This window comes from Rhopalosiphum maidis, chromosome 4, assembly GCF_003676215.2.
Source record: "Rhopalosiphum maidis isolate BTI-1 chromosome 4, ASM367621v3, whole genome shotgun sequence".
Taxonomy (NCBI): Eukaryota; Metazoa; Arthropoda; class Insecta; order Hemiptera; family Aphididae; genus Rhopalosiphum; species Rhopalosiphum maidis.
The window spans coordinates 40,182,965-40,204,613 of NC_040880.1; the positions used below are offsets into that span (position 1 = coordinate 40,182,965).

The following is a 21,649-nucleotide window of genomic DNA, read 5'->3' on the forward strand; positions in this document are numbered from 1 at the left end:
AATAAAAAGCTACATGGGACTCTAAATAATAATCTTACCTTTAAATTGTATAATAAGTCAGTTCACTCTATTATCAAAACTAACAGCACACTATTAAAATTGGTGAACAACAATTTGCTATGTTGTACGCGTGCAAGACGGAGACAACACATGCGGTGCGGGTACTATGTCCTCTTAAGAGTGTTAGAATTTAGACTCAACTAAATCATTGTAAATCCTAGTTATGCCACTGTATAAAGCATAATTTATTTATGAAGTTTCCTAAGACAATGAACTAAAAAGAAAAAATTAATAAAACAATGTAATAAAAATTAATTTTCCAAACAATTTGTAAACTGATGATAGTTTATTAAAAATCATAAAACATTTATGTTCTTCAACAGTTACTGAATTTATTTGAATTATATCAGTTTATCAATAGATATTATCAAATTTCAGTAACAGTAGATCAAAAAATAATACATATAGCCACAATTCAACAGCATTATTGTTGCCACAAAAAAAAAAAAGTATATAATATAATTACCTATAGTTAAATATTTAAATCAAATCCCTAAAAAAATAAAAACCAAAACACAAATTTAAGGAAGATCATCATGAGAATTGACATCATTTAACAGGTTACATGTTCACTTGTCTTGCTAGTACAATAAATACAATTTTGACCAAATTTAATTGGACTACATTACTATTTACTATATGTATAATATATATTCTTACTTAAATACATTAAAACTTATTTCTTATGCATAGTTTTCCAAATTCTTTATTACATACCCAGTTTTCAAATATTATAAATATAAGTATAGATTAGTATTTATAATAATAGGTTGAGTAAAAAATGTGTAACCGCTCAGTTAGTCAGTTGTAGTCTGTGATTAGGCCGAAATCCCTTTGATATACCTCTTAGGTAGTTCTCGTGTTATCACATTTTTCTAGTTGTTCAATCCTTCGAACTCTAGAGATCAGTCTTTTTTTTCACATTGAGCGCTTTAAAAAATTTCCACACAAAAATTTAACCAATTTTTAACATTGACCTAGAAAATGCATTAAGACTAATCATTATTTACATTCCTGTTTAATAAACTTAATAAAAACTCACTCTGATTGATTATATTGTTATGTGGCTTTTTGGCTGGCTTGTAAACTCTTTAACGCACTGTCACAGTCAGTAGTATCAATATCATTTAAATTCAACCCTAAGCGTTCAATTTCAGCATATGTTCCAAATGGTATTTTCCCCAAACATTCCAATTTAAGTATATGCATTTTAGACCGTAAATGTTTAGCTAAATGTCCATGAATTCGAAAACCAACTTGGCAATCAGCACATTCAAATGGTCTTGGATTTTTAACAATGGGCCCTTGAGTGGACATCATATTCACCTTAAGATAATTAATAATAATTAAAAATTATAGATTAAAAAGAATTAAATATAATAATCCTCACCTTATTCAAATGTGAGATAGAGTCCAAATGTTTTTGAAGCAAATGTTTAGTTCGGAATGATTCTTTACAGCCTTCACATCGGAATGGTTGTTCGAAATAATGTATATTAATGTGCAATTGTAATTGACTAGGCTTATTGAATACCTTATCACACACCATACACTTACTCCGCCCATCTTCTAGAATACTAAAATGCAAAAATATTTATTAGTAATAGTTATACTAAGTATTTTTACTATAAAGTATGACAAAAATACCTGGTATATTTTTGTGATGGACCATTTGTTGTAGGTTGTCGAAACAATGCTTTAGGTTTTTTGGGGGACTGCAATATTACTTGTGGTTTATTTATTTGTTCTGATTCATTACTGCCTCCAAAACGTGAAAGATCCATTGGTTTATTAACCGTGGCTTTTGGACTACTAAGAATCGCATTTACATTATGCCTCAAATCTGCAGGTGTTTTTTGAATTACCTCTAGGTTATTAAAAACAGTTGTAGGTGGAACAGATGATGATGATACTAAGAGACTGCTTCCAGATTGTAAAGGTGGACTAATTTGTTTCTGATACTGATGATTATTTTTTAGTTCAGACTCAGTCAGTGTTAAAGGAGATTGATATGGATATGATACAGGCCGGTGATCATAAGGCAATATACCAGCTTTCGCGTGATTTGACTGAGGTATTTGTGATGGGCAGATTTGTGAAAGTCTTAATAATGAACGTGCAGCATCAAAATCAGATTGAGTTTTACGCCACCCATGTCTATCTACTGCTTCCTCTTCATCATCTTCATCATCAATATCATCGTCTTCGTCCATATTATCTTCAGAGTAGTCTTCCATATCTTCAGAATCAAGTTGTTTAATATCATCCATGGACATTGGATTTTGATCCTGTTCAACTCCTTTTTTGAAATGTGCTTTTGACTTCATATGTTTTGTCAAATTGCCTTTAGTTTTAAAACTATAAAAATAAAATAAATATTATTTAAATATATGTCATATAACTACTTATTTTTCAATAGATATTACCTGAAAGTACATTGCGTACAAGTATATGGCCTTAAGTCAGTATGGGTTCTGATATGTTTCTTGAGCATTGAAGGCTTTTTACAGCGAATTCCACAATCAGCACATACATATCGCCCCCTTCCCCTGCCTCTAACATATACATAATCTTCGTTGGATTCAAAGCCTCCAGGGCAGATCTTTAATTTACCCAAAGAGTTAGTTTCAACTTTACTGGTTTGATCAGGCAATTTTTGATGCTTGTAAGATGAATGAGCAACTATGTAATCATGAGATTGACCAGCTTGTATATATCTGTGGTTACGCTGACTTGAGTCATATAAATCCATACCTCTAACACCCAGCACATTACTTCCCATATCGGAACAAATCTATATGTAAAATGTACATTTATAATTCAACTAATATATATTCATATAACAGCAAAATAATAACTATAAAAATTTATTATTAGTGTTATTACATATATGTAATAAAGTAATTTATAGTAGTTTATCAATATTTATATACCTTCCAATTTGAGTACATTGATATAGTATTAACTTCCGGAAGAATTGTATATGTGGGTTGACATTTGGTCAGAGTACAAAAAAATACTCTTGTCGTACACTTTAAACCCAAATAAGTGTATGCATGGCCATTAAGATATAATTGTTGGTAGCTCTTTTTTGGTCTTGGAGTATCTGGACTAACCATAGGCAGCATACGGTTAGTACTGAATGTTCCTGGTTTGAATGCTAATGACGTTGGTCGTACAAATTTTTGGGCCACTGTACTAGTAATTGTAGTAGTTGTTGTAATCTAAAAAAAATGTTGTTTGTAACACCAAGTTATTAAATGAGTATAAATTGTGTAAAATATAATTCTTTTGAGAAAATAGAACCATTAATATTTATCATAAATAGGTCTTGTTGGGTTCAATAATACAAATACAATATACAATTCAGTAAAATTTTTTTTTATAATATATAACGTGCCATACGTGTTTGACTTCATATCAACAATATATTATTGAACCATTACTCAAGGTGATGATGACTGGGTCACAAAATATAAAATCATAGGTATACCTTACATCAATTACTGGTTATCAAAACCATACTAGCACTATTAACTTCAATGTCAACAGCTAATATAATATCTTAAATAATATTAAAAGACTGATTGCTTAAAATTAAGAATAAATGATGATAAATGTTTAATGTTTATTAATAGTTATTGAAATTAAAAACTTATTATTTTTCTAAAATTTATTACCATTTTCATATAGCATATATATGTAAAACTTATTTGCTTTGGTTAAATGTCTGTCTTATTAGTAAGAAATTATAAACATTTAAACATTTATATCATTATTAATTTGTTATTATGTTGTACAATTCATTTACATTAATATTTGAGAAAAATTTAAACATAAAATACATTATAATAAAATGTTTTAGTTATTAATATAGATTCATTGAAAGATTAAATGAATCATAATTCAATTTATTTTTTTTAATAATTTATATATTAAGTAAGAATTGAATTTGATTAAATGATTCATAAAACCATATGAATAAATAAATTTAGTTCGTTTAAATTAAAAAAGTATACAAAATGAATAACAAATAAAATAATTTAATAAGCTATTTAACTATAATCATATTTTGTTATATAACCCTGAGAATTAACTCAACATTCTAATATTTGGATAAATTCCAAATTTAAAAATATTTATACATAATATAAAATAATATTTTGTATAAAAATGTTCTTATACTTTAAAAAAAAATAATAATAATAATAGAAGTATAATTGAATATACCCAATACCCCAATTAATTAATCAATATGCACTATTATTACCTGGTAATGAGATGTTGAAACAATAAATTTGTCATCTACTTTTGGTTTCTTCGGAGGTGGAGGATCAGTCTGTTTCAGTTCATACTGAGGTCGGAGTTGATGAGGTATTGCTGTATGTGGTCCTGGAATACCTGGCACAAAAGGTACAGCACGACTACTTTGGAAGATGGCAATCATTTCCTGTTGTTGTATCAAGTTACCGACGCGCAAAACGACTGGTTTTTGTACATCAGGTTCCTTTGGTCTGTGAAACTCAACTAATGGTGTACGCCCTAACAATGGTCCTGGTGATGGGAGTGGCATGGCTACAGTCTTGGACTCTGGATATTTAACTACATTTGGACTTCGATCACAAATATGTCTGACCAAGTCTTCTTGACTATTAAATTTTAAGCCACACATTTCACAAAAAGGCTGTTCCTTATTCTCATTACATTTAATTATTTGGTTCAACAGCAACTTATATACACCTTTTAGCTCGGTTTGACCATTTACTGCAACAGGAGACATTTTTTGCTGACATTTTTTAACTGCATCTACCACAGACAGATTCAAAGGTTGAGAAGAATCTTCTTCTTGTTTATTTGGTAATACTTGAACCATTTCAGAAACTGGTTCGGAATAGTCTTCTGGTGTATTTAATTCTTCTGATTTTGTGTGTATTGAGGCCGTACGAAATTTTGGTTTGTATATTTTTGGTTTTACCTCTTCTGGTTCTTCTTTTGCTAGCCGTTCTGTATGGGATTGGGATTTACAGTGTTTCGATAGGTTGCTCTTTGTTTTAAAAGCAAATCCGCACGTTTCGCATGGAAAAGGACGTTCATCGGAGTGCACTTGTAAATGTTTAGCAAGCGCACTTGGCTTAGTGCATACAGTTTTACAATATGGACATTTATGTCGCCATACACCTTCAAGAGAATATTCATCAGTAGACATCACAGGCGCAGGAATAGCAACTTCAGGATAATCGTCCGCCGTGGCAATTTTTTTGAATTTCTTATGTAAGTAGTTTCCACCCGATAAGGGGGCCGAAGGCGAAGATTTGTCAGAGTGACACATTACGTCTAAAAAAATAAAAAATATATATATTCATATAATACATAACGTATATAAGTAGTAAGGTATGATTCTATGAAATTATTAAAAAATTTGATTATCAAATAAACAATTTGATATAACTACATTCTACAATTTCTAAGGACACCTATTACCTAATAACTTCTTTATGATTTATATAGTATTTTGCTGCATAGAGTGATAGAAATTCGTGATTAAAGTTTTAACATTTGACTCAACTCTATCTTTCAAGGCATTATTAAAATATTTCCAAAAAAATCGTCATCGATTCCAGGATTCATTAGTAAATATTGTAACGTGGTGTAAAGATTTTACTAACCTCATAACTTTAAAAACTTTGTACTTTTAACCAGATGTCCAGTTCCTTCTACTCAAGAATATAATTCTATAATCTGGGTTACCCTCTGACAATATTCATGTGCAATGCTTTGAAGCTATTCAAATTTGTTTCCTTCACTTTATATCACATAAATTTGGTGTTCGACGTCAGTCTCATATTCTCATTCACGAGAATATGTATAAACCAATGTTATATACATGAAATATACAGTAAATAGCAGCTGCTGTCGAGAGAAATATAAAATAATAACTAATTTAAAATCTTAACTCATAAATTATTATAATATTACCTATGTTATGATTTTATGAGTATTTAAAATGAGTAAACCATCTTTTATTATATTACCATTACAATATTTTTAATATTTAAAAAAATATAATGATAATATTTCTATTTAAAAAAAAAAAAAAGATTATTGGTGAATAGTGATCATTCTTGATTAGTGATTAACGTATTGGATTGTTAAATATTACCATTTATAAAACTTATACTTATTAATGTATACATAATAGTTTATTTAATTATTTTATAACATAATATAATATAAGTAATAAGAATATTATATATTATATTATATTATGTAATACAGCCATAGGTAGGTAAGTACGAATGGTACTATACTAGTTTCTAATCGATTAATTATATCATTAACCATAATCTAATGTCAAATGACAAATAGTTAATACATATATTATTTTTATTGTAAAATATTAAAATAAAATCAATTAGATGTATATCTATGTGTATCTGAAAATCAAAACAAACACGCTAAAAAAAATATGTTAAGTTTGTTTTCTCATCAAGATTTAGAAATAAATACATAGTAAATTATACAATGTCGAGTGCACACTGCACATATATATTTACTTATTAGAATGATAGGAATTATTGACCTAACAATTAAACAATTTAAAGCTAAAGCCTATTAATTTACTTATTTTTAAATTGTAAAAATGATTTTATATTATTATTGGTAACATCATTATTTAATAAAAATTTTATATATATATATATAAGTAAAAAACAAAAAGTATTTTATTATTTTATTACAAATTATAATATTTTAGAACAACAATTTCATCAATAACTTTTACTGTAATATTAGTCTGAAGCTCACCGGTTGGAACTAAGTACTTATACAGAATATAATTTTACCACGTGATGTAAGATGTAATTGAGATTATACAGACGCAGATAACAATTTAGCTTTAAATCCCCTCTTGGTTAAAATGCCTATTGGTTACTACACATGATATGTGCGTAATTACGTTAATACAATAATGAGCTATTAAAATCAAAGTACCTATAATCATTTCACTCAAGTATATAAACTATATAGTTTTGTTCTACATATATCGCAGTATCTACTATATAGGTACATTTAATAATTAAACAATTTTAACTAGGTAACAAAAATACATTTCAATTTATGTTAAGCTAATATCATTTGAAATACACACTACTTATATAAAAATTAATAGTATGTATTAAATTATTAAAATTACATTCTCATTAAGTTTGAGTACTTCTCACTTAGTCACTTATATTTAAATGCTAATGCTTCATAGTTAGATACGTAATTTTTCTATATTCCTCTATGACTCTATATCAATAATATTATCATTTATCACGTCCCCCTGTCCACGTTGTAAAAGGCTCTTAATGTTGTCAGCTTAAAATTGTAATTAACTTATAATTTTAAATACAAACTAAAAACAAAAAAAATATTATATGTACTATTGTAGGTACTAGGTATATGTCTATTATTATATTCATGTGAATAGTATGCACCTTGTATAAATTGTCAGTACTTAGATTGTTACAGTACCCATGTGTTTACTGTAAAAAAAATAGCATGGATTATCAAATAGTGTTTGCGTTTAGAATATTTATTATCTATAATAGTTTTTTCCCCGAAAATGAGAATAAAAGTAATACTTATACATTGTAAAAAAATCAAAAATATTTTTCATTCATATCATTTTGACAATGTGCAAGAAAAATTTGTGGGCCAGTATACAGTATATTATAGTATAGTAACCCATAGGCTACTAGAGAGCTTGATTTATCAGCCACTGGGTAAACTAATCAGATTGTTATTACTGACTACTGACTTGTGGGTCATACTCACACTTAACAGATAAAAACGCAATATACACGAGTGTATTGTAATTTATAAATATATTTATGTGTAATATTTTATAAATGTATTATTGTAGATAAATCTTTTACAACTCACTTTTGTTCTCGTTATTGCTGGGACTCATCTCGATCGTATCGTCCACTGAAACGTAAAAAGCAAACACAATTTATAAATACCAATCATAACAATATTAGGACTAAGCAGAAATAATATGTAGCGTATACGACGAACTTGGCGAGGTCAATGGAATTGTACGCGCGAACATTATTTAGTGTATATAATATACAATAATATATAATAATCACCGCTGCGCGAGTATATACATACGCATTCGGGTACGTGGGCAGAGCGCGCGCATAACTTAAACGAGCCAAAAGCTAATATTAGCGTCGTTGTCGAGTGAAAAGAAAGAATACTATTCAAATACCCCACGAGCTCACCTCCGTTGCGGACAATATACATATTACGCTGTCAACCGTCGTTGCACCACCTACGTGCAAGTGCAGTGCATCACACCACCGCCGACCGAATTCGACTTTCGGGCGGTCAGTCCGATCTCGGCCAAAAACAACAACAATATAAACACTGCCTAGAAAATAAAAACCTATGGTATTTGAGAGTGTATACGAAAACATTTTACACTGTCCACGGATCCATCGTTGTACTACAAATTGCAATCATATTATTAAAATGATTATCGCGTGTATTTGTTTCTAGTAGTGTATGTGACGGAGTTGAACAATTTCACAGCGCGATTGTTCCGTTCGGCGCAAGACGAGATTATAGGTAACAACAAACGATACAGACGAATAAGAGATGTTTTATTATGATCATAAAAGATCTATCGTAATATACGGGTCGTAATACATCACACTGTGAAGATATTATTTTCCTATTCGTACGCAGTTCAGGAAGAAAAAGTAACACCGAACGATCTCGCGACAGGTTTAAATTTTTATTTTATTTTACGTTATTAATCCTTTTCATTTCTGTATTCCCGGATCGGCGCGTGCAGTAAGACTGTATCGGCGAGAACCGGTTTACCTACCATCTGTCCTCAACTGCCTACGCACACGCACCCGCGACAAGATATAATAATATAATAACAACGACGATGATGATAGTAATAGATATGCGACGTTACTAAACTCAAGACGACGACCGGGGGACGTTTTGACTGTTTCGGGTTTGAGCGCCAATGGATGGAATTTTTCGCCAACGACCATCTTCGGTTTTCGGGTAAAGGCTGATCTACTAAAGTCTTTTGAATCGGAACTCATTGTAATTACAATTATTTTCCGGCGCTTTTAATGACAACATAATATTATAGTATGATTGAAACCCTAGTTTATTATCGATTATTATTATTATGTTATTTATACGCCTTATACGCATTCCATTCCCATTTTCCATTCATAAACAATAATTATATATATATGATATGACGTACGTACAATTACGGTTCAGTTAGTGTGTACATTCGCGTATTTTACTATCTTTGCAGTGCAACACGACTACGGCTAAAAAATGTACCAACGTAGTTTCGATATTATAATTCCGAATGCTTCTACAATAAGAGTTTGTCGTTTATGTTTTCCTCAACGTAAAAGAAAATTAAAAACAAATAAGGCATTATAATACTTGAAAACTTAAAATCGTATTTTTTTAGGTACAACACAGTACGGACGATATGTAATGAAAGGTTAGGTTAATAGGATATATTACAATAGAATATTTATCTGCGGGCGTAGAATTGTGTTAAGTGATTCTATAAATAATTTATATATATTCGAACTAAATTATAATATCTACGCGTATGACATCCAGTTAGATTTTAAACGACTTTTGGGGACTCCGAGACATGTCTTTTATTGTTAAATTAGACACTTTATTGTCAATTTATTTGTAATCGAACATATTTTCAAACTTTCAAAGAGCTAAACCATTTATTATAAAGTTATAATTATTCAACTTTTCCTATATTAAAATATTTGTACACATTATTTTATACTAAAATAATAAATGTTTTTAGGCCTATTGCCAAAGTGTGTTTATTTGTTAAACACAATTTTCATGATTAATTTGTGTGTATAAGTATGCTCTAATTTTTTTTTTAATTGTAATTTGTTCACTAATGCATACCCAAAGTACAGCCCGCGCTCAAATAATATTTTAATATAACTTACCTGCTTACTTACTCTTCATATTAGACAAATTACATATTGCGTATAAAACATTTTTAAATTGATATTTCAGCCACTGAAGCTAACATCATCCCACACACCCAGTTCGGTTTTAGAGCTCATCACTCAACTATCCACCAACTTCATCGCACTGTCGACAAAATCTCCAACGCACTGGAGAAGAAAGAATTCTGCCCTACTGTGTTTCTGGATGTCTCACAGGCTTTTGACCGGGTCTGGCATGAGGGGGTACTCTACAAACTAAAGAAGTTTCTCCCAGCACCATATTTCTTATTAATAAAATCTTACTTATCTGACCGCTCCTTTAAGGTTCGTTTAAAAAATAGCTATTCAACCAGCCATCGTATTAGTGCAGGTGTCCCCCAAGGTAGTGATATCGCTCCCTTTCTATATTCTGTGTTCACTCACGACATCCCCAAAACACCCTTCACTTTTCTTGGTACATATGCCGATGACACACTAATTTCAGCATCACACCAGGATTCTGCAACCGCTTGTCAGATGATCCAAAGTCACCTTAACATGATAAATCTATGGACAAAACGGTGGAAAATAAAAATAAACGAAACGAAGTCTACTCATGTAACTTTTACATTGCGCAAATTTGTTTGCCCTCCTGTCACATTTAACAACCTAGTAAGTCCTTCGTCAGACGAAGTTAAATACCTAGGGCTAATATTCGACAAATGCCTTAACTGGAGCTCGCATATTAAACAAAAACGTAAATCAGTGAACTCCAGACTTCACCTTTTGAGACCCCTATTAAAATCAAAACTTTCCTTAACCAACAAACTTACGATATACAAATCGATAATCCGTCCGGCTTGGCTATACTACGGCATTCAACTATGGGGGCCAGCAAAACCATCAAACACTAAAACCCTCCAAGCATTCCAATCATAAGCCTACACCTAATAACCTCTGCCCCTTGGTATGTTACCAATAAAAACCTCCATAAAGATCTGAACATGCCAATCCTTAACGACTTAGCCAAATCTTATTATTCAAAATTCCACTCAACGCTCCGCGCTCATTCAAACTCCATCATTAAAAGTTTATCCTCTACCTCTATCATTCCTAGAAGATTAAAAAGGCAATGGCCAAGAGATCTCCTCAACACCTAACTAAACTAAAAAAAAAAAAAAAAAACATTAATTAAATAAACTCAAACCCTAATTTCTGGTCAGGTGGCACTGCTGGGAGCCTTCCTTCTCTTGTTATTTTTATATGTTACTTACTTACTCTGTCACCACACTTACTCATTATACACTTATGTATAGATTGTAAATAAACTTATTTAAAAAAAAAAAAAAAAATTGATATTTACATTAATAAAGAATCAAAGTATAGACAGAAATACGAGTGTGCCCATAAATAATAGCTACGATAAACTTCACAAAATAAACGTAGTTTTCGTTTACGCAGATCATATTTTAGTTTTTTACTCATGCATATGTGAAATATTACGTTCTAAGTAATAATAAAGTAAAATATCTTATATATCATTTTGTTCGAACTAATCATAAAAACAAAAACCTATTATTATTATTATTATTATTATTAACAGATTTCGCTTTCATACTGCAGATGTTTTTAATTATTAATTTATTAGTTATTAGTAACTAGCGTGTTTAACACTTTATGTACCTAAATCATTAATTATTATTAATATATCTAACTGATATACAATTATAATTTCATCACACTGTTAACGCACTTAAGTCAATAAATAAAACTTAAATTTTACTAATAATTATATTCATCAGAAACCTATAAAAATTGTTTGTTTAATATTTTTTTTCAGCCCGTAAGTTGGGTTACAACTCCAACTTTCCATTCTAGTTAATTGCTCTTTTAGTTCCTTAAATATATTATGATTTTTGTTTAAAACTAAATCTACTCAATTATAAAAGGAGACATAAGGGTAATTTGGATGGTGTAAGATGGGGGATAACTCTCAAGATGTTTAAATCAAAGAGTCTTTTATCGTCACTTAATCATTTTTTTAACTTGTATAATTTATAAAAGGTGTTTTATTATTTATTTTTTTTTTCAAATTTTAACTAAAATCGATCACACGACAATTCAAATACTGCAGCTGCTGTACACTAAACATTGTTGTGGTTATCTGTCAACTATTTATATTTGTAATTTTAAAAGTGTTTAACTCAATTGACATGCTATATACAAAAGTAAATACTATCTTAATTCATGGCCTTATTCATTGGTGCAAGTTATTTTCTTTTTGATTTTAGCTGGCACTAATCCCTCATAATTTATTATTTTATATTGTTATTTATTTTACTGTAGATGTGACAAACCCTTCAAACACTTTGGGTCTCTCTTGCAATACTTCTGAGTAATAATGACAATAATAAAATGTAACGTGAAAATCTTGTAAGATTAAAAACAATTTTTGAAGATAAGCTTAAGAATGGTGTAGGGATGATGCCCCCAAAGATTATTTGGTGAAAACTATGCATACTAATTGAGTCTTCACTTTTGGATGAGAAAAAAATAATATGCTAAATAAAGTATAAATAAACTAATAGAGTCCTGAGTATAAACAATAAATATACTAATAATTAGTATATTTTATTAAATATTTTAAGTTCTAGGACTATTTTTAGTAAAATATAAAATCAACCACAAATATACGTATAATACAGAGTCGGTTAAGTGATATCGTTCATATCATTTTTATGACTTTCGCCAGATAAAAACCATAATAATATAATAAGCTTATAATTAATAACATATATAAGGATAACTGGGAATTTTGACATTATTAATATCATGAATATACATAATATATTATATACATTTATCAATTTTTTTAAAATTAACATAAAAATCATTTTTAATCAAACATAGCTATAACATTTTTGTGATATTACTAAGTTGGAAAAAATGATAAGGAAGATACTTTTTTTTAAAGTTTGACTGACGCCTGATGGGATTCAGTTAGTATTTAAACGTGCTCAATTGATATGTTTTAAAAAAAATTAAAACAACTCAGAACTCAATTCGTTATATAAGGTTTAATGACTCATTTCGTACTCAGTCGGTAAAACTCTATTCACCGCTCCCGTAAAAAAAATGTATTAAATATTTAAAACATGTGTATTATAATTTAGTATGATTTATATATATTAAAAATGAATGTTCTTGATGATTTATACATTATATTTACATCATTATATACCTATCTACTTATAAAAGATAGCGTTTTCTTAATCACAATATATACACGTTATAATATAACAAATTATGTTATACCGATTCCACATTTCCATTCCGTAACACGCGCGAGCGCGCTTATCGTGGACAATGGTATTTAGACATTTTCTCCCTCCATACACAGGTTTTTTTACAATACTGGACAATGCAATCTCTTGTCAATAGGCGAGGTACCTTATTATAAACTATTCAATGAGAATCAAGAAAAGTGTATATCCATAGACATAATATTATGTCCATGTGTATCCCATACACTATATAACTAAATAAATTGTACATTATTTGTATACACCTATATGAATACCTATTACAATTAAGGAGGTGGGATACCCAAATCATTAGTGCGAGATGTCCTAAATTTAATATTTGTCCCCGAGTAACGCATCACACTTAAGTTTATATCGAAAATTATTGTAGTCATTAATAAAATGAATCACTTTCTCTTTTTTTATGCCTATATGTATAATATACTCAGCATCAGGTAACCATTTTGGTCAGGACTTGTAACAGTTGTAACCTACAGGTTAAAGGTTGATTAAACGCTCAGCTGATTTACGAAGTGAAGTCTTGTTGCCTATTTGAAGTTGGCGCGAAAATGTATATATGTATATACTACCTACTATAATATCATAATATGATATACAAGTAAAACATCAATCCAGATCCCCTCCACGACCATCACGTTCACCCATCGGAACGGCATCGACTGTTTACTTTCTATACAGCATAAAAAAACCTTAACGTTTTTTTTTTTAACTGAACGGTACATACAAAATATAATACATAATAAAGAGCTTTATAAAATACGCACAGTCCGCCAACAGGTGACCTTCGCCGCACTTCGCGTTTAATACACCACACTATATCGTGGCGCGCGTATATAATAATATAATTACGTTAATATGACGATTGTGAAACGAAAATGGATTTTTAAAACAAACATATTATGTAAAATGGATGCGTAATTACGAAACCATGTCTGTGGGCTACCGGACCGGGCAGCAGTCGTCTGTACTCGACAGTGCGACTAATTAGTTATTTATATATATAAATGAATGTTTTTTCATTATCATTATTATAATATCTAATATGTATCGCCATAATAGATCATGTATACAGCGTAGTGTATGAGACATATATACGTAGACAAATAAACATATTACGTACATCGGATATTAACAACCAGTGGCGTGGCGAAGTGAAATATTTTATCGGGCAATTCATTTTTTGAATAACCTACCACCCCTTGATTCTTACCCAGTACCCACTACTTATGTAGAATATAGAATACTATACACAACAAAAAAGTGTTACTTTATTTTGAATGCTATAATTAAAGTATTAATTTACTATGTATGTGTTTTCTTTGATTAACTATTAAAATTATTATTCTTATTAAATATCAAATTAATTCAGATGATGTAGTTAGGTAATCTTGTATAACAATTTCTTACTAAATCCAGCAGCCATTAACCCAGCCACCCGATACGCACCCTTTATAAATGACCGGGCAACTGCCCTTCAACATCACGGTCAACACGTCACTGTTAGCAACACGTCGACATATCTATTACATGCAATTTAAATATAGATGTATAATCATGGTCGAATAAGAGTTGACTATTGGATAACAAAATAATAATATTTAATTATTTATAAGGGTGTAGTCTTTGAATCACGATTAGCAGAAGAACCATCGTTAGACGATGATACAAATGCGATGCAGTATTTCAGATTTCATTTAGAACCGATTCAATTGAACATCATCAAAAATAAAGCACAAAAATAAAAATAAAAATATAGCAAAGGTAAAATCTAATTGTTATATGTAATACACAATAAAATGTGTGGAAATAAACAACAAACATACGAATATTTCGAATAAATTAATGTTAACTAAAACTCCGACTAAAACAAATCCATAGTTCTACTGAACGCAAATGACACAGTAGGTATAATAGCTAACTCTAATATACAATCAAATACAGTTCATAACAGAAAGCAAATCACTGAAAATAAATAATATAACTCGAATAAGTATACTATTTTCAAAATTAATCCCAACTTAAATTAATATTATTTTAATTAAAATGTTAAATTATATATTATAATAAGCCAATTAAGCTATTATATACAATCAAACAAAATATAATATGTTAATAATAATGATTATGATTTAACACTGTCTAATAAAAAATATCTTTTCGTAAATTTATTTGTATTTTATTAATTTAAAATATAATAGGAATTTTTAATAAATCATACATAGTAATTTGTGAATTGAAAACTATATATACAATATAAACGTATAATTTTGTGTAAATAATAAAAGATAATTTTTAATAATTGACCATTTTTTTTAATGTATGGAAATGCAATACGTGTTTAATGATTGAATATTGAGTCTTAAATATATTTATTTCAATGTCGCTACTCCATAGTATTATATCGTCTCTAAGTTATCAACTCAAACTACATAACGTAGGTCATAGAATAGAGAGAAATGAATAGCATAAAGGTTGATTTTAGATTATCATTTTATAGGCGTGATTAAAGTGAGAGAGCATAACCGAAATTCAAAATGGCATGCTAAGTGGTAAAAAATATAAATTCTCGAAGAGCAATGATTTTTCGTGTGGCAATAACATAATTTTTTTTTAAATTATACGAACCTTTTTATCTATAAGCATCAGCTTACTAGCTAATTACTAATCGAAAACTTAACAAATAGACAATATATAATAATAATAATAATAAGAACAACAACAACAACAATAACAAGGCGATACTATTGTATTGCTGTTGCCTGTGGTTCGTGATTATATTATTATAAACAACAAATTATTCTAATGCATTTATTTACAATAATATCACTCCTCAACACGCATATACCCGAAGTCCAATCGACCACCTGTCCACTGCCACATCAATTATCACGTTTAAGAACAATAATTACAATCTATAATATAAAATCTTACAGGAGGACCTTCACACTATCTTCACCGCTGCCATTAACTTATCAAAAACAGTAAAACTTTTAAATACTGGACACTCTTGAACAATAACATTTTGATGACATTCGAAAGATTAACTGATTAAGAATATAATTTGCTTATAAAAAACGTCGCTAAGTGGATGTGTCAGTCAATGGAAGTTTCACTGAACGTATGTAGACTTGACGGTTTATGCAACGAAATAAACAGCACGACACGACAACGGAATCTGCTGAGCAGGAAACGCAATCATAACAGCGGGTCCACGTGCGCAAGTCAAATGACGGTGGTGTGTACAAAACAATCGCATCATATAAGAGTGGGTTTTTATCAAACAAGTATTTAGCAGATAAGTAGAAGAAGTAGGATAAAAAGCAGTTGGTGAGTCGTAAGCATCAATAATCGTTTCCCTGGAAACCCAAGCGCGGCGATGACGCGCGTTCGATGATATCGTTGACCCGTTGGGCACAGTGTCGACTTGCGGCGGCGCGGTGGTGGAGGTGACAACCGCCGTACAGAGTCGCCTGCACAGCCGTGCCGACGGTTCTGAGGCTAGACGAAACTCTCGTTGTTTGTACACCTCCTGTTGCGGCTGGCGCCGTCCGGTCCACGGATAATGAAAACCGGTTGACCGTACACTTACTTCTCTCCAAGCCGAGCCCGGTCGACCCACCACCCGGCATGTATCCGGTGTAAACCCGTTGTGTATGTGTGTGTGAGTCTGTGTGTAACACCAATAACACGGTCGCCGCACCTTTTTAGAAAACACCCTCCCGCATGTCCAATTCTTATAAAAACTAAAAAGTAAATTATTATACACTTATAATACCTTAACGTGGTAATATTATATACTCATTTAAACATTCGAATCAAGGACAGAATTTTTTTTTTCGTCCAACATAATATCATTTTATACACTAAGTCACTAAACGTAGTCGTGCGTGTTTTTTATACTGCAGTGTAAGATCTTCATGTCAAAACTCAAAGGCCGATTTAATGTTACCTTTGTATATATTGTAACGATAACCTCGGTTGTATGCATCACAATAAACCCGAACGATGATATTTCGAAAACAGTTATCGACACAATAATAAAATGTATTGATAAATAGGACTTTGTACAATGTCCGTATGAATTTTCGATTACAACTAAAGAGCGCGTGAAATTTGCTCGACAGTCAACACTCGACACACATTAAACAATAATAATAAACAATATGATTATTTATAAATACTATGAACATAAATATCTATATTTCATAAATTAGTATTTTAAATTACAATGCATAAATATTAATAAGATGTATGCATATACCACGTTCGCCATGATAGCTTCCGATTCGTGCGATAATAATAATACATTACGCGGGTAGTAACACTACGTCATAATGAGCTGAATAATAAAATTGTATTTAGTAATTCATTTAAACGTTTGCACGTTGAAACGTTTTGTAACTCACCTGCAAATGTTTTTTGTCAATTGAACGTGTAAAAATAATAGCTTAGTCAATTTCAAACAAACGACACGTAATATGATTTCTATAATAAAATACTCGAAACCGCAACACCCGTTACAGAATGTTCTAAGCAATTTAATTTCAACGTGTCCGCTTTAAAATAAAAAAAATAGGGTGACTGAATGAAGCACTTTTTTTTAACAACTCATCGAGTGAATCAAGTGTTTAAGACACCACTGAATAACGAATATGAATAATCGGTACAACCGTACAACTGTACAAACAAATGAGATGCACTTTTTAATTCTAGACGGTGAATTGTATGGATTTAGCAATTGTTTGCTGATCATGCTATATAATATAAATAATAATGAATCAAGCTCTAGGTATACCTATATCAAATTAGTGTGAGTAATAAATTGAAGAGGTAAACCGTCGTTCCGATAACGCGGCATAGCGTGTTGTACAATATTATTATAATTTGTCGATAATAATGCTTCATGTTTGCACATTATAATATTATTTGTGTTGAACAGGTAAAATTATTGTATAATTAACGAGTAACGTACGTTTTACCATTCGGTTGCAGCCCAAACGCGTTTATTTCAAAAAATGTCCAAGAAAATGGCCTGCAGTGATGGTTCGGCGTTGTATGATGACTAATAAGCTATAATAATATCAATAACTGATGAGTGATATCTGATAAGTAATAGCTGTTTACCAATTAAACGCATAGTACAGCAGTAATAACACTGTATAACAGAAACCGAAAATCGTCTCGAACAACGTCAAACCGTACGCTGTTATTATTATTACTCATCGGGCCGAAACCACTTGTTAGAATGTCCCTCTCCTCTCGTATCCGCTCGTTCCGATACGCAACCACGCATTATTATTATTATTATTATTTATTACTATACGATATACCGCGTGCGTGATAGTTGCGCGTTTACAATCGTTTACGGCGCGCCGCCGCGCTACGTCACGTACCGAGAGGTGTACACACACACATACCTGTACATTAAATTATAATATTGTTGTTATTTTTAATATAATATTATCATGTGCGCGCACGCACCGAAGACGAGAGCGCCTCCGCCACGTAAGTGGTAGGCGAGTGAGTGTGTGTGGGTAACGCATACGCGCCGCCGTTCACTGTCTGCGTCTCGCGGGTTATTCACAATTTTATGCGTAAACGCGGCGGAGAACAGGTGCCCGGGAGAACCCGGTTGTAAACATTGGCCGTTTGTGTACGCGCGCGCGCTCGAGCAAGGCGGACCCGTGGCCCCGCAATAGGACGCGGGGACGGTGGCTAGCGTTATAGCGGCGACAATGTGGGTGTGTGGAGGGGTCGGGCGGTCGACCGGTGTGCGGCGACCGGCGAGGGGAGAGGAACGACGACGACGCGATATGCCAATAACGCAATACAAGGAACCTTGGTGCCGACGACGTGGCCGTGACGCGGGGTAGGGGGAGGAGGAGACGACGACTGTATAATGATGCACGCATATATGTATGTATATAAATACATATGTATGTGTGTGTGTGTGTGTGTGTGTGTTTTGTGCACAGCGGCAACGTGGGAATAATGTGTGTGTGTGTGTGTGTGTGTGTATGTTGTGAGTAAGATTCCGCTGGGGACTCCTCGTGACCCGTTTGACCGGGGGAACGGTAGTGAAGGGCGATGAGGTGGCGGCGGACAGTGCCGGGGATAACAACACACGCACAGCGCCTGCCATGGCAATGTGACGGCGGTGCAGCGGTGGAGGCGGTGTAACGGATGGAGGTGGTGTGGCGGTCGGACCGGGTCAGGGGGAATCCGCACATTTCTCCGCGTACTACAGTACTACAGTGCATACTTCTACGGTAACTATACAATATACCGCGTGTCGAAAACCAAACGAGAAAAACGTATATATATATAAACATGTACACAGGACGCAATAATAAATAACAATAATATACCGTTTGTCGTTGTTGTTGTTGTTGTGGTCGTGGTTGTCGAACCAACGACGTGTGTTATGGTAGAGCGATTAACCGCGGCGAAGAGAAAAATGACCGCCAACGTTTATGATAATAACGTAACATAATATGAGAAAAAGACGCGATTAAAGGTCAAAATTGGGTTTCGCAAGCCGCAGTAACGTATTAATACTGTATGGTTGATTTGCGTTTTTAGTTTTTACCTTCGGTATAATTGGTCTCATACACAGAATGAAGCGTTAAAATGTTTTCGAATACATATTTACATATAACTAGTACACTCTGACGGATAAAAAGACAATTTGACAATTTAATATTTAATTTCACCGCATCCATTCGATTGAATCTTATCGCGGGCATCCGGAAAAATTTAATTTTTACCGAATAATTTTAGTGAACTCTAATCCACGCGACTCTAAGTCGGTGCACTATACAGTAAAAAGTGTATATCATTAAGCAGTATATTGTTATTGTACAATCGTCATGCAACAAGAAGGACGAATTCGATACTTACATTTAACAGGGACTTCCCCTGGAAATCTTTTTCGCAGCATAGTTTTACATGCCAAAGACATCCGGATCCCGGATTCCCAAAAAAGTCACCGTCAACTGTGTGTGCGCAGAGTGTACTCGGTGATGACCGCAGTTTGTGCCCATAATTCCGGAGTCATCAATCGAACCGTAAAACAATATTTAATAGGTACTGTATGTTGTACCGAAAAGAACGAAATCAAAATCAACGAAAAAACAAAACAACAAATAAACGGTAAAAATAATAATACATTTTCATTAGATAAACAACGATTAACGAGCTTCTTGGGGAGGAAGAGCGAATGAACGACAACGATAAATATAGAAAATTGATCAGCCGACGGAAGCACTAACGACATAAGCGGCGTGCTCGCATACTGAACAAGTGTTTACTACTGGTGGCCGAGACCGTCGGTACACGGGAGTCGGGACTTGGGGATAACGACGACGACGACGACGACGACGACTACTACTACAACTGTACTATGGTACAGCGTACGTGCGCGCGCGGGGGGAAAGGCATCGGGCGGTCGGTGCGGCGGTGGTAACGGGCGATCGCGGTCGACGGGTGGCGGGGCCGCGTTCCGATCGTCTGGTCGCGCGGCCGGTGGTGCGGCGGGGGTTTGCGCACAACGGTGGCGCCCGTTTCCGCCCGTCCGTCAAGCCGTGTGCGCGGTACCCGATAAACACGTGTTGGTCCGGATCGCCGTGACGGACGTGGCGGGCGGGTACGGGGCGGTGTTGTTGGGAAACACTCCGGGATATCCCCCGCGCAGCCGGCAACACGCCGACGGCCACCGTGCTCGTGCACGCCACGCGACCGCAGCGCTATCAGGCGTGCAAGTCGGACAACCGATCGACTCCTCGGCCGTCGTTGTCGCCTTGGTGAACTGACCGCTTTGGGCGCGCTCGGAGTCTCTACACAGAATGTGCGTGTAGTGCGGTGTTTCCCAACTTCTTTTACTCACGGAACCTTTGCAGGAGCTTAAACGTTTTGTGGAACCCCCATATAATTTTTGGAGCTTTTCTATGTTCAAATCAAAAATATCATTAATCAATTTATATTTTCCCAAATTTCTCGCGGAACACCAGTTGGGAAACACTGGTATAGTGTGTACCAGTGTACAGTAAACACGCAAAATAGAGGTATACTGCGTAGGTAGTTGATTTTGAAATTTTAAAAATAAATAGTCGGGACAATAATATTTCGGTTGATCAATGCGTAACGGCGGACCGGATAGTAAAAACTGCGATGTTTTTTTTTCTGTTATGTAGGTACAAAACGTATATAAATTGCCCGTGACACAACATTATTAACAACACGAAACAAAAGCCTCGAACTCTGACAATG

General features: G+C 32.8%; 1 protein-coding gene across 3 annotated transcripts; it reads right to left on the bottom strand.

Moving 5' to 3' along the window:
- Positions 1 to 417: 417 nt before the first annotated feature.
- LOC113555786 lies at positions 418 to 20,756 on the bottom strand. Of its 3 annotated transcripts, none has more exons than XM_026960321.1 (9): positions 20,282 to 20,756; positions 7,987 to 8,031; positions 4,331 to 5,394; positions 2,994 to 3,284; positions 2,487 to 2,854; positions 1,708 to 2,418; positions 1,451 to 1,637; positions 1,103 to 1,386; positions 418 to 1,055 (listed from the first exon to the last, which is right to left on the bottom strand). In XM_026960321.1, the coding sequence occupies exons 1-8, from the start codon at positions 20,340 to 20,342 to the stop codon at positions 1,120 to 1,122; spliced, it is 2,994 nt and encodes a 997-aa protein (XP_026816122.1). In that variant the 5' UTR covers positions 20,343 to 20,756; the 3' UTR covers positions 418 to 1,055; positions 1,103 to 1,119. The 3 variants fall into 3 exon arrangements, with proteins under 3 accessions (XP_026816122.1, XP_026816120.1, XP_026816123.1); XM_026960319.1 differs by having other exon boundaries at positions 419 to 1,037; positions 20,282 to 20,755; XM_026960322.1 differs by lacking the exons at positions 7,987 to 8,031; positions 20,282 to 20,756 and adding an exon at positions 5,727 to 5,961 and having other exon boundaries at positions 419 to 1,037.
- Between the last annotated feature and the right edge of the window lie 893 nt (positions 20,757 to 21,649).

Excerpts from the sequence above, each read along its gene's own strand:
- LOC113555786 (XM_026960321.1), bottom strand. The coding sequence starts at position 20,342 with ATGTCTTTGGCATGTAAAACTATGCTGCGAAAAAGATTTCCAGGGGAA. Across the intron at positions 8,032-20,281 it reads AGGGGAAGTCCCTGTTAAAT|TGGACGATACGATCGAGATG; the intron begins GTAAGTATCGAA and ends TTTACGTTTCAG. Across the intron at positions 5,395-7,986 it reads CAGCAATAACGAGAACAAAA|ACGTAATGTGTCACTCTGAC; the intron begins GTGAGTTGTAAA and ends TTATTTTTTTAG.